Source organism: Heliangelus exortis, chromosome 2 (assembly GCF_036169615.1).
Source record: "Heliangelus exortis chromosome 2, bHelExo1.hap1, whole genome shotgun sequence".
In the NCBI taxonomy this organism is placed as follows: Eukaryota; Metazoa; Chordata; class Aves; order Apodiformes; family Trochilidae; genus Heliangelus; species Heliangelus exortis.
The window spans coordinates 65960125-65974440 of record NC_092423.1 but is presented as its reverse complement, the minus strand read 5'-3'; the positions used below and the strand labels follow the sequence as shown (position 1 = coordinate 65974440).

General features: G+C 43.8%; 1 protein-coding gene across 3 annotated transcripts in view; it reads left to right on the top strand.

Annotated features, from left to right (window-relative positions):
- Positions 1 to 2316: 2316 nt before the first annotated feature.
- The window catches only part of DSP (desmoplakin), a 38836-nt gene continuing 26836 nt past the window's right edge, over positions 2317 to 14316 (top strand). For 2 of the 3 annotated variants that reach the window (XM_071736486.1, XM_071736485.1), the window contains exons 1-4: positions 2494 to 2817; positions 11871 to 11973; positions 13644 to 13792; positions 14133 to 14307. In XM_071736486.1, the coding sequence (XP_071592587.1) occupies positions 2621 to 2817; positions 11871 to 11973; positions 13644 to 13792; positions 14133 to 14307 (624 nt within the window). In that variant the 5' untranslated portion in view covers positions 2494 to 2620. Of the gene's footprint in view, positions 2818 to 11870; positions 11974 to 13643; positions 13793 to 14132; positions 14308 to 14316 lie in introns of all 3 variants that reach the window. The other variant, XM_071736484.1, reaches the window with a different exon arrangement.

Genomic DNA, 14316 nt, shown 5'->3' with positions numbered 1-14316 from the left:
CAGGCTCTGGGTGTATCACATGCACAGTGTCTCCATCACAGATAATGGAGTGTCTCACTCAGCTGGCACACCAGTCCAAGCTGAGAGGTGGGGCTGATTGGAGATGGACTAAATCTCAGCAAGAACCCCAAATCATTGTAGTACTTTTGGATTTCTAAATATGGATACATGTAAATGAACGGTTCTCAAAGGGACTTGCCGAAAAAAAATTCTTTGTGTTCATATGTCTAATCAGAAGTGCCAGCCTTAAGCCATCACCATACAAAAAAAATCTGACATTTGGGTATGCTGGTGGCACCAATGCAGAGATCTATATTTATGTTTCAAAAAGTTTGGAGAGGACTATCAAGGCATAAAGATTGAATTTCCCTCACTCTGCATCTTCCTCCAATTCTACATTTGTTTTCTACATTCTACCTTTTACTTCCTTCTTTATAGCATTAAGCCTACGTATTTGTTTTTCTTACTCATCCTGCTTTTGTATTCTGCTCCCTAATGACTTTGGCATGTAATGTCAAATCATCAAATCGTGCAGATGTAATCTGTATTCAAAAAAGCACCCCAAATCCACATATACATGTACCTATATGCATATATATGTGTGTGTATACATATATATGCACTGGTATATAATGACTCATGTTATATATAATACAGCATATATATTACAATACAGAAGTCACCGTATGACTTCAAAAATAATAGCCAAGTTGCATTCTGCCTCTTTGTAGCACTCCATACAGCTTCAGGCAGTGCTGTCAGGATGCCTTTCGGGACCAGGCAGCCCCATGTTTACTTGGAGGAGCTCTTATGCCTCCGCTATGCTGTGCCCACCACTGCACCAGCACCAGGGCAGGTTCCTGTGTAACTTATGCTGCAGTGCCTCTGCAGAGCATCTGTGGTTTCAGTGGCATTGAGGAGGCATTTGGTTTTCTCTTAAGTAGCTCAGGAAGTCTTGTCCTTCTGGTGTGTTTTTGTACTTGTTATTTGCTGTCCCGTGGCCTATTGCTTGCACTTAAAACGTGAAAAGAATGAACACTGCCGGGAAGACAGAAATGGATTTGAGAATTCATGGATGGTGTGGGCTGCTGGTTATCTCCCTCAGGTTTAAAGCACAAGCATCAGGTGACTAATATGTCTGGCTCATATACTGCACTTTGGGATGAAAGCCTGAGGATTATTTCAGAAAAGCTTGGTAATTAATGAGTGACTGCTGCATCTTAAAATCTGGCCATTTTATTTTTGTCTTCAAACACCATGGGCAAGTGACCTTACCAGCTGAGGGAGTGCCACTGAGTGTAGCAAAGAAACTGTTCTCAATCGACCCCTGAGAATGATTCTGTGTTTAATGTCTGATAATGAAGGCACCACTGGGCATTCTACAGCAAACAGCCTTTGCTGCCACACTGCATGCACACAAATATATTGAAATTATGTTGTTCCTAGGGTTTGGCTTATTTTTTAAGAGCAAAGCATAACTTTCAGAGCACCAGAAGGCAAGAATCAAGAAAAAACGAGGGAAAAAAGTAATTTGAGACACTGATTTCTGGATATCCTCTCAGTCAGTGCATGTCACAATTCAAACACTTCAAGGGCTGCTGTACAAGTTTCAGGGCTGTTTAAGAAATGGTCTGGACTCGGGAGTATCAGCAGCCTTCCCAAACATGGGGACCCAAGTACTTTGCAGCTGACGAAACAAACAGATAGGCTGCTTTCCTCCTGAGCATGCTGGCCCTTGCGATGTGCTACATGGTGGTGCAGGGGGGAGAGGGCTGCCACCAGCTACCCAGACCCATCCTGGATGCAATGGCGATGTTTCAACCAGCGCTGCCTTGTTCGGGTGCTGGTTGCCTTCCTGAGTGTCAGGAGGGTGGGTGGGCACCGTGGGCATCTCTTGGCCTCTCTCACCCCTTGTGCTCCCGGCCCTCAGGCGAGCTGCCCCATTCCCCAGGGTCTCCGTAACAGGGAGGGGGGAAGCACCAGCCGGGTAGATACAGGTCAAAAAACAAGTTTTTAATAGGCTCCAACATCCACTGGCATCTTACGAGGCCAGTCCACGCTGCTCCGAGGAAGTTAGAAACACCGTGTACGAGGCTGAAGGAAAACCTGCGGTGCCCGGGCGGCCACCGGGGAGCAACCCCACCGCCTCGGGGAGGCGAGGCGAGGCCGGGCCGGGCGCGGCGGGGCGGAGGCCGGGGCAGGGAAGGAACCTGAGGCGGCCGCCGAAGAGGCGCGGAAAGCGCAGGCGAGGCGGCGGCGGCTCCACGCCCAGGAGCGCCGCTTAAAACCGGCACCGAAAGGTGTGGCTTCGCCTTTCCTCTGCCGGCGGGGAGGGGAAGGGACGCGACGGGACGGGACCTCCGCTCAAGCCGCTGCCGCCCTCAGGCTCCGCCACCGCACGCCGCCCCGGCCCTCCCTTCACCTGCCGGCCGCGCCGTTCCCCGGCGCTCGACCCCTTCTTCCCCGGCCCTCGGCGGGCTTCGAGGGAGAGGCGGCACCTCGGCGAGCCCTCCCGGGGGTGAATGCCTTTTCCCCCGTCGGCTCCGGCTCAGTCTTCCCGTCGCTCTCCCCGCCGTCTCTTCTCCCGTCGGGCGGCGGCCCCCCGCGCTTCCCCGCCGCCATGAGCATCAACGGCGGCTCCCACCCGCGGATCAACACTTTGGGCCGGATGGCACGGGCCGACTCGGGCACCGACCTGCGCTACGAGATGAGCTCCCATGTGGTGGGGGGCGGCGGTGGCGGCGGCGGCACCCACACCCACAAGACTTACTACTACCAGAAGACCTACGGGGGGGACTACGCCTCCGACGGATACGGGTAGGTGCGGGACGGGCTGGGCTAGGGTGGGGGTGCGGGCCCTGCCGGCCGCCGGCCCCGCTCCTTCGGGCCCGCCTTAGCCTGCCTGCCCGCCCTTTCCCCGATGTGCAAGCTTGCATGGCTTTTCCCACCCCTCCTCCCCTCTAAGGAGACGGACTCCTAAAAGGCTTTAAAATACAAGCAAAGAACTTTTAATGTTTACAAGTGGAAAGACACCCAACACTTTCGGTGGGGACTCCCTCTGAAAGGAGTAATGGGATGAAAAGCAAAGTGGTAACCTCGGTGTCTCCCCTATGGACTCTTCAGGTGTAAAAGTGTCTGTGCGGGCTGCCGGGACCCAGCTTTTCTCTGCTGATAAAACCCCGCTTTGCTGAGTGACTCAAAGCCAGCTGTGTGTCATAAATTGCTTTATACCTCACGCACTCCGGCCCAGCTCTCACTGCCCTCACCAGCAGTTGTATAACTAGGGCTAGAAGACAGTTTTAACTTGTGGTAATCGTTCTTTTATTAATTCCTTAGTTTGTTTCTAGCTTGTGCAAAGCCCAGGCTTTTAAGGCCATGATCTTTTATGTGTCCATCCCTGATATTTGGTGTCTGGGGAGTGAAGATAGAGTTTACTTCTCTTCCTCCCCCCCGCCATCCCCCGTAATTCTCTGCTCCTTGTGTTGCTGAGAGAACAGTGGAGAGCATGTGGGCAGGGTACTGGCTATGGATCCTGGTTTGGAGAACACTTGCTTTTGTGGATGCTGCTGTACCATCAGTCTGTGCAAATCTATTCTGGCAAAATAAGTGCACTGATCTTGAAGACTTCTCCGTTAATCCCCTCAGCTGGGAGTTCACAGAACTGAAAAGCAGTCAGCATTTACAGTCACTGAAGGAGACAGCACTGGTTTATAAGGGACCTATACAAAACACTTCTGACGATTTTTTATTTTTTTTATAAACCTCTGGAATGGCTCCATTAAACCTGTTCATCTAATTATCGATGCCATTGATTTAAGAATTGGTTCAGAAGTGCTGTTGTGTAATATGTGTTAGAACTTAACCCCTAATTATACAGCTGGTACATTATTGGATTGCAGAAAGATGAGAATCATATAGAGCAAATAAACAGCAGTTGAGAACAGTCAGGCTTTATTAAATCAAGCAGATCTATAAATGGCTGTAGAGAATTAGGATTACCCTAGAGACCACAGAGTGCTCTGTTTAGGTATGTCAGGCCTGTTGCTAGATAGCCACTGAGTGGAAGAGAAAAATTTTTCTTCTACTTTTTTCTTTTTTAGTTATTATGTTGTTTGGTTCTTAGTTTTAATTCTTCATTTGACTTTTGGTTTGGTCTGTGCACAGCTAAGTTAGTTGATGATGAATCACAGCTATAACATTTCTACTTATGACAAGAGAAGTACAAGAATACCTATTTATTGCTATATAATTAGAAAAATTCAATTCTTTACCATGGAAGCGTGCACACACTAGGACTCCTAAATGTTGTCATATTGCATTTGTGAGGATCTGTTTTGCTAGTGGTGCTCCAGTGCAAATGCCTTTACTATTTACAAGTGACAGACATGAAAAATTAATAGCTGAACATGCTACTTCCAGGCTAGTCTCTTTTCCCAGGCTTACTCTGGTGCAGCTGAAAGAAACACTTTCCTTTAATTTAACATTCTTTGTTTTTTTGTTACATGTTTTTAAACCAGTCTATAGTTTGTTAGGCTCTTCTTTTGTCCACATTCAGTGCTGGTGTAGCAAGAAAGGAAAGGATAGAGCTGATCAAAAGGTTAACAACCTTGTATCAATATCCTTTCATTTTCTCCGTATAATGTAATATTCATATCTCCTTTTTTGGAAGGCGTGTCTGGCAAGGAGGTTGCAATGAAAACTTCCTCTTCGCTTTATTGCAAATCTGCACGGAACTGAATACCCCTTTTAATACTATCAAAATGCATGCACATGTATATGCTTACATATATAGGTTTTTTTTTGTATATGAAAATACCTGATCATAGAAAATACTTTAATTATTTGCAAACAAGTGTATGTCTTTGTACCTTACTGAGTTTTTGTTTTTAATTTGTGCTGACTTGAATTAGAATGTACTCCTCAATACAAATGAGTGTTTCATTGCCAGTTAATGAAAAAAAAGGAATCACACCTGATTTTGATGTACTGTGTGCAGCCAGGTCCACTAAGTGTGGACTCCCCAGGAGTGCATGTTGTGCTTGCAGGATCAGCGCCATCATCTACGGAATTGTTTTTTTAAAATAATTAAAAAAAAAAAATTTACTTTTTATATAATTTTTTAAAATAATTGCATTCAACCTGGTACCTTCTGTGCCAAATTTTAGTGGCACTTACTGAATTTACAAAACTCAGACTTCTTTTTCTAATGAAAAGAATTACTGTATCTTAATTTTAAATGCAGTAGGATTCAACTTAGGGTCTAGTCTTGGAAGTTTTGGGGCGTATTCTGCCAAACAAGTCTGTGCTGGGTATTGCATTACTCACAGAGCAACGTAAGACACTCCCCACCCTTAGGGCTCAGCAAGGTGCCTTTACAACATTCCCAGTTTCTTCTGGCTTGGGAACTCAGGATGAGCTTGGCCCGGAGTACAGATACTCAGCTTGACAGTGAGTCACACGTACCTAAACTGCCAGTTCATCAGTCAAATATTTGTCAATGTCATTGCTATGGAGAGATAAAATCTGATATGCTGTGAGAGAAGGAAAGAAAGTGGTGAGTTTAGCAGTTTTGTTATTGCTGAGACTAGCAAAAAAATAGCCCTGGATTCATCGTCACTGCGTGATAGGAAAATAAATCCACTTACGCAATTCTGCCTAAGAGTTACTGTGATTTCTGTGCTTTAAGTCAGAAGAGGAGTTAGAAGTTAGCATCCCATGCCCTGACATTACTTTCAGGGAATGACAGACAAAGTAAATCTGGAGAAAAAAATATGGAAAGCCACGTTTTTGCCATTCTCATCAGTTTTGCATGGATCTGCAGGGTCCTGGCTAAGCTGCGTGGTGGTAGGGCTGGTGTGGTAATGTCCCATTTGAGCTCCTCTGCCAGAGCTTTACACCAAGGGGGAAAAAATGCCCTGGTGGCAAATGAAAACATGGGCAACCAAAGAGGAAGGTGTCTGGTTGTACCTATCCCAACTCACCTTTTCATAGATACATGCCTGAGATTTCAAGCCAGATGTCTTTGCAGGTTTGCTCAGTCAGGCAAAGTATTTGCTGGTGTTCCAAGCAGCTGATGTCCGGCAGAGGTGTATTTCCATGGATCCTGAATTTGCACCTCCCTCTCTCTCCCACAGCTGGAGGTGGGAGAGGCAGCATCTCTGCAGAGTGCTGCACTGGCCAGGTGTGGCCTATTGAAATGGTGCTGTTGCTCCTGATGATTAATATCAGTGGGAAAAAGTGTGAGGATTTTCTGTGAATAGGTGTGGCACGATCCCCTGTGAAACACAGATTGCTCTGAAGTCACTTAGCCTCAGGGATCTTAAGTTTTCAGCAGTGGCTTAATCTTTTTCCACATTTCTAATGGTATTTAGAGCCCAGTTGTGCAAGGTGTGGGCAGCTCTTGAGGTTTCTTGTTATTGTGCCTTAGTCTTGTGTGCACACTTGGCAGAAGGGACTGGTTTGGTGAGGCCATTGTATGCCAAAACTGATCCTGGGAAGAACATATGGGGAGAACCCAGTTAGAAAATTCTTGGTAGTTTCTGACTCTTCCATTCACTTTCTTTGAGGGGAGGAAAAAAAAGCTTGTGTTATAGTATTTTAATTTCTGGTTCGAGTTTTATGGATATTGTGATTTTCCACCTTTTGCTGATGTATACCCGTGGATTTCCAGGGGCACACATGCCCAACTTGCAGGCACTGATGGATAGGTGTGTGCAGGCCGTGCTCTGGGTATAGATACTCCAGGTCAGGTTTTTCCTCTGACTTGCCTACTCTGGGCATAGCAGGTAATCCTTTGATGAATCTATTGCTTGTTCAAACAAGTTTGTGTGGATGAGGGGAAAAAAAAAAAAAGTGCTATTGTTTTGCTCTCATTGTTGAGTTATGGGAGTCCCTGGATACTTTAGGCCTGCAAAAAGACCTTTTTTAAAGCTTCCTTTGCTTTTTGAATTAAAAAATAAAACAAAACCAAAGCAAAACAAAACAAACCTTTGAATTTTTAAAAGGCTAAATGTTTTGTGGAGGAATCAGAAAATTTAACAAGGATTATTCTGATTCAGTTTAAATCAGATCTTTGGGCCAAGATTATTGTCCCTTTGTGCTTCCAAAGCTTCAGGGAGCTGTCAGGCTGCTGAAAGGCTCTGCAGAGCTGCTGGATGTGTAGCTGCCTGTCTCCTTTGCCCTGCTTCTCTAGACGCTGATCGCCCTCTGGATAACACAGCAGCCTCTTGATGTGTGCTAAAAAGGGCAGAAACCAGAGCAGCCCCAGCGTTGCAGGCGTTTATGCTGGGGGTGTGCAGGTCTTCAGCAGCTGGAGGCAAATGAGAAACCAGAAGGGAGTTGGCTTTCTTCCTTGCCCCTCTGGTTCTGCAGTACAGACTGCTCGATTGGGCCTGCAAGGGTGCAAGTGGGGTGTTAGCTGAGGTTATGTCATACATTTGAAATGTGTTACTGAGGAAATCTTTTGCCTGCTTGAGTAGCTGAGTGGCAGCAGTAGTCAGTCAGCCCTGCTGTGTTCCAGGGACGTGGGCAGAGCTGGGTTTGCCATGTCTGTCTCATCTCTCATAACTCGTTCCGTGGCTTTCAGAGTGTTTCACAGACCCATTTTGGAAAAAAAAAATCAGGAAATAGTTGTTTCTTGGTTTTGAACAGCTGGGAGTCTTGTGGGGCTCACTAGTACCGATTAAGTGCAATCCTAGTTCGGAAACTGAGAACACACAATTAAGGTAACAGCTGAGCTTAGCTCAGGTGGGTTTTATTGCAGCAAGGAAGTGTTGTCTGAGCTAACATCCTGCCCAAAGCCTGGTGGCAGCAAGGGCTGGGTTGTCCTCTCCCTCCTCTGTGAGAGCAGGAGTGCAGTATAGAAAGGGAGCAATGTGTTCTGCCTTGACATGCAGCAAGCAGGGTGGCTCCTGTATGGAATGACAATGATGTGCAGATGATGTGCTTTTCCTAGGGTTCTTCTGGCAGCAGAGGGTTACAGGGCTACATTTTAATATCCCCAATAAAAGACATTCTTCTGCATTTTGAAGTAGTCTCCTAATTTTAAAGCAAAGATGCTACCCACCTTTGTTTTCCTTTGTTCCTTTAATAGTTAATGACTATTAAAACCAAGTTGTTCTAATAAAGAACTCAGTGTAATAGTATCCATTTGAAATTCATGAGTTGCCTTCAAAATAAGTGTCACGGTCTAAAATTTTGAGTTGTAGGGACAAATGGATAGTTAAAGTCTGAGGCAGCCCAGGCTGCTTCATTCAGCACTGTTCTGCAGGGCTTACTAAATCAAAGCAGTACATCAAATAGTCTGATTCTTCCAAATCTTTGCAGTTATTAGTAGGAGTCCCTGCACTCTTGTGCTGTAAGTCCTGAAGACCAAGCTCTGGTTCTTTTCCTTTCTGATGGAACGGTTGAGAAGTGTTAATTATTTACAGGAGTAGAAAAATAGAAAACATGTGAAAAATCTGTCCATATTACATGAGGTACCTACAGTGTTAGGTGTAGCGGGATCCTGTTCACAGGTTTAAGCTTTACATGTTGCCAGAGTTAAAACCAAATCAAATTGTCATCATAGCAGCAGGGGGGTTTAAAATGACCAAACTTACTCAGCATCATGTAAACAAAATCAAATGAAGCAAGAACTACACTGACAAAATACCATCTGTAGTAACAGTCTTAGCCTGTGTCATGTGAGGATTGTTGGGGTCTTACGTCTTTCTCGGGCACATATTTCAATTTCTACTTATGGTCTAGTTTATGTGGTTTGTGGTTGTACTTCACAAATCCACGTTGTGATGCCATGTAGCATGTGCAGGAGTTTGGGTTTGCCTCAGTTTCTTTAGTCCAGTATTTTTTAATTTTTTTTTTTTTTTTTTTTTTTTGACCTCATGCCATTGCGTTGGAGATGATTTTCCTTTGGCTGGCTGTTTCCTTCTGCCTCAAGGTTGGATGTCTGCTTACTCTGCGCACTGGGGTTTCTGCTTTGATCAACTCATTCCCATTAAAGGCCTGTTGGCTTCAATTAGAGGAATATTACACTGAGGACCTCTGAAACAGCTTATGAAGTACTCTCCTGTCACATGGGTGAAAAGTACTGTGTATGTGTCCACGTGAAATTGTGCTGGTGCCATCTGATGTACCAGCCAATATGTGCTGGGGTGTTGTTATGTTTTCTAAATACAGAGGTTGTTTTATAATCTTCTTGACTATGTTTGTACAGCTAAATCCTCTTCGGATATGAAGTCTTTGAGTCCTGTTGACTTGGTGGAGCTTTGCCATCAAACATGAGCACCTGCGTTGGTGTCTGCTGGCTATGGCTATGCCCCGTGGCACAGTACAGCTCCATTTGGTCTGCTGATGGGTTTGAAAGACATTGGCTTGCCCAGTGTTCCCAGCTGCCTCGAATGGGCCATTACCATTTCCCTCTTTATCCTGGTGTTGATCTCAGTATTTTGACTAGCAAAATAGTTGCTTAACAGCAAAACTGACATCTGAAGTGCTGAAAGCAGCATTGCTGAAATACGGTGCTCTTTTCGGGTTTCACTTCATAGTGTTCCAGCTTCTGCCATTATTTGGTTGTGTCTTTATCTATTAGATTGGAGAATCTTAAATGCTTGCTGCTTTCTTCTTTTGAAGGCCTCTGTGAACTGTAAGCAAGTACTTTTTTATCTTTATTTGAAGATCTAAATAGGGTGAGCTTAAGCCTCCTGCTTCTAGGCATCTGCTCTTGTCTTTGAAGATGGTTTAATATAGAGACACAAAACTATTTCAGTTTTCCAACTTTTTTATTATATGGACAATAATTCTGGATGTGATATTCAAGTGTCATTGAGATGAACACAAAATACTTGCAATTCTACTTTTCCTATCTTTTTAATTGTTTTAGTAGTTTTATTTATTTGACAATGGCTTTTCTTCACTATTTCTTAGCTTGTTAACTACGACAGCTGTTGTTTAAACCGCCTTTCAGTGTAAAGTGAAGTAATGCATGGGAGATCAGTCAAATTACCCTGAAGCCAGTGGAGATAATTCAGATTTTCTACAATAGAAGTCTGTTCCCCATCTATAGTTCTTTTGGTTTTGGATATCCAGTATTTATACCTGTCAGGAGATGACTGAAAAAGTGACTGAAGAAAAAAAAAACCCACTCTTCTAAAAAGGAAAATTGCTTGGAAGGTTTCTCTCTCTTCTTTCTTATGTTTCATTCATGAGAGTAATTGGGGGTATAATTAAATGTAAATTTAGATGCAGTCAGATACTTCTTGATCCCAACATAACAGTGATGCCTCAGGAGAAGGAATGATTTAGAAAAGGAAGCTGATGGGAAGCCTAGCACAAAACTAGACCCACATGTTATTTTTCGCAATTGTTTTCTTTAAGCTGTTTCCAAGATATACAGTGGTGCATAGCACAGCAGGGCACAGCACTTGTGCAGCCAAAGGGTCACAGTGGAAGCCAGGAGTTGCTTGTGTACATCAGATTTTAAGTCATACAGTGCTTCTCCAGTCCTGTCTCTGTTTTTGAGGGTCTGCTCCCTCATACTGAGGGAAGCTGGTGAATGTTGCTCCAAGTTTTTCCACTTGCTCAAGAAGAGCTGATAGGAGAATGTCAGGCTGCTGAAGCACCAGCTGCAAGCACTGCAGAAGTGCTCCTAAAAATATACTGTTGGACATTTCTCAGCACTGTAGTGATTTTCCCAAGGACAGCTCTGCCAATTTTTTTTACATTGTCACAGTTCCTTTTGTGAAGGATGGACAGAGTCTTCTGAAGTCAGTGGAAACATTTCCATTGAATGCAGCTGACTTGCTGGTTCTGAGGTGGACAATTTTGCACCAACAGTCTTTTTGATGTTACTGTTGTATGGAAGGTTGGGGCCTTCAGTGATTTGTAATGGAAAAGGTTACCTACTGTGAGCACAGAACTTAGAAAACGAGGCAAATCTTGGAAGTGTCTTGGTTTCTTACTGTCTCTTAGTAGTGGTTTATTTTATTTTAGTTTTGCTGGCAAGTGCTTTGGTTTTAGAGCTGCCTGGGCTTGCTTGGAAGCACTGATTCCATCAGTTAAGAATGATTCCTTGCTTGAAGCACCTCACCCACATTCAACTAGCAGTGGCTCGCTTTAGTGGCTGAATCCCAATGCTGGAAAATCAACCTTCTGGCAGTAGGGATGCAACAGATTATGTGCAAGACAATAATGACCCTGTTATCTGGCTTGGATGTTCCCCCACTGGTGTTTGCAGTTGTGGAACTTGACTTGGAACCCCTGAACTCCCACTTTAATGTCCTCTAACTCTAGGTCCTACTTCTGTTTTTGTAGTAGCTTGTGCATCTTGCCATTCCTTCTTAAGACACTGCACTCACTTCATGCATTTCTGCTGACAAAAGAGCCCTTCATGTGCCAGTGTGGACTTGGGTGCTCATGTGCTTGTGTAGCAGAGGATCCTGCTTTCCTTTTAGGCTCCTTTTATTCAATGGCTGGTGTGATAACACATACCATAATATCATGTAAAGGCTATGTTCTAGTGTACTGATTTAAAGATTGTGAACAATCCATGCTGGCTCTAATACTGCTAAAGTTTTGTGATCAAAGCTACAGATACCTGTACTGGAAGAAAAAAAAAATTCTTCTTAATGGCATACTTGTTTCCACCTTCTGCTTTATGCTGTGATGAAGTTGGCCAATGCCTACTGTTACAGAATTATAAAGTGGCTCTGCATTGGTGGAATCAGCACTGACCTTCACAGTGCAGTTATGCAGGAGGGACATGGAATATTCCACATGACTTTCCTTAGCATTCCCAATATTTTATTTCTCATGTCTTCAAAATGTGCGACTACTCTGTACTTACTTAATGATCTTCTTCTCTTCCACAACAGTCAGAATGGAACCTGTACAGTGTCCAGACGCCAGAACACCATCCAGGAGCTTTTGCAAAACTGTTCAGATTGCCTGATGCGAGCTGAGCTCATAGCACAACCCGTGAGTGCTCCTTGTTCTTATCAAAAGTGATAATGAGTATTACAGGAGATAAATGCTGTGTTTTCTTTCTGGGCTCATAGGCTCTGCTTTTTCATCTTCTTTCTCCCCTTTCAGCTGTTTATGTGATGCATACCTTCTTTCTAGGTCACTGTGTTCCATTGGCACTCAGTGTTCCATAAAATTGACAGATGTACATCCAATTAAGTAAAGGGGCACTTGTTGAATTAAAGGAAAAAACACCCCCCCCCCCCCCAAATAAACAAAAAAATCACTTAAACCCCCCCAAACATCCCATCCTTCAGACAGATTTTACTGCATCTTATTTTCTTACTTTCAGTTTTATATCAAGAAAACTGCCAGTGTAAACTGATGTATTGACCACTTATCCTCCTCAGAGTGTCCTGTAGGATTTTGTCGTATTTTTCTGGGCCATAGTATGAATTTGAACCACCATAGGAAGAGCCTTTACTTTACCAAAAGATTTCTAAAGAAGTATGTGAAATCGGATTAAAATCTTGACTGTTTCATCCCAAATGCATGCAGAGGATCTTGGCTGTACATAACACTGATTAGTGTCTATTAGGGGGATTACTTGCTGATGCTAGAATCAGTCCTGGCGAACCTGGAATGTCCTCTGTTCCTGCTGAAGTCAGAAGAGATGCAGGGTGGTGAGTGCATGCTGTTGTTGAGGCCACTGGGATGCAAGCCCTGTTCCCAGTTCTGGCAATAGATGTGATTTAATGCACACTTTTGGACCCTCTGTGGACAGAAAATTCTTTCAGGAATGAACTCTGTGGTTAGCAGTCTGTCCTCTTCAGAGATACAGCACGTGTGAGCATGTTTATATAAAAATCAATGCCAGAGTAAATACTGCCTCTTGTTATGGATTAATATTATTCCAGGAAAGTTGAAAGAAAGTGATGTTTAGTTCCAGCTTGGTTCCACAAAATAAATTGCTTACCTTTTTTTTTATACTTTCTTTCTGAGAGACAAAATAATGAGGTCTATCAACATTTTATTTTTAAAATCAAATCACAGCTGGGTTATGTTTTGTTCAGCATAGCTGTGTCAGTGTGGGATGAGATCAAAAAGCCATCTCTTGCAGCTTGAAGCACCATAACCATTCTTGTCCACTATGCTGAGAGGGTGTATGGAGGATTTACCTAAGCTTTGGGTGATAGGGTAGGATACAAATGTGACAGGGCATGTAGCTGGTCCCAGGTAGACAGGGCACAGTCTGTGTTTCTGCAGGGTAAGAATGTCTTAGAACCACAAGGGAACTTCTGAAAAATCATGAACAATATCCACCACCTCCCACAAGTGTTTGCTTCTCATCCTCTGAACACAAACGGGTAAGGTCTTAAAAACAGAGCACACCATGTGAAGCCTTGACTCTGCTAAAACAAGCAAGTTGGTATGTGCTGTTCTTTATAGAAAGGTTTGGTTGCTAATATGTTGTAATAATTTTCTCTCATATTTTATTTGTAATAATGACTTTAAAACTACTCTAAGTGGCCTTCTGCCAGCTAAACCAGGAAGAGACCAAGCAATTGAAACCCCTCATGCTTCTTAAAAATAGAAGTCTTCATAGCACCTCTTTTAAAACAAGCTGAAGCTTAGGTAGTGAATATTTAATTTAATCACTCATCTCTTTGTTTTGTTTGTTTTAGGAATTGAAATATGGGGATGGTGTCCAGATTAGAGGGAACAGAGATCTGGAGGAGTGTTTTGCACAAGCAAATGACCAAATGGATATCCTGGATGGGCTCATTAGAGAGTTGAGGCAGATGGGCCAGCCCTGTGAGATGTATCAGAAAAGGTATTGCTGGAGAAGGGAATGTGGTTGTTAGAAGTTTGTGGTGTCTCAAGTGCTCTCCTTCCCTGGTGTTGCAGAATATGACAGAAGTTAAGATGGTGGCACTAAATCTGGGGAATGCTAATATGGAGAAGAGCTTTGCAGTAATACATGCCTTACAGAATTTCACACTTTGGTTTTTCTCTGTGAAATTTTAGTCAGTGTATTTTTTCCACAGCTGATACCTTCAGCATGTTTTGTTTCAAATAATTGGTGGTCCAGTGGGAGAAATGAATTTTGAGAGATGCTTCCATCTTTTCTGGCTCTTTTTCTCATAGATGCTAAGTTGTTCCTTCCCTTTCAGGCTGCTTCAGCTTCAAGAGCAAATGCGTGCCCTGTACAAAGCCATCAGTGTCCCCCGTGCCAGGAGGGCCAGCTCCAAAGGTGGTGGTTGCTACTCCTCCCAGAGTGGCTCAGGCTGGGATGAGTACACGAAACGTGTCACAAGTGAATGTTTAAACTGGATGAGGCAGCAGAAGGTAAATCTA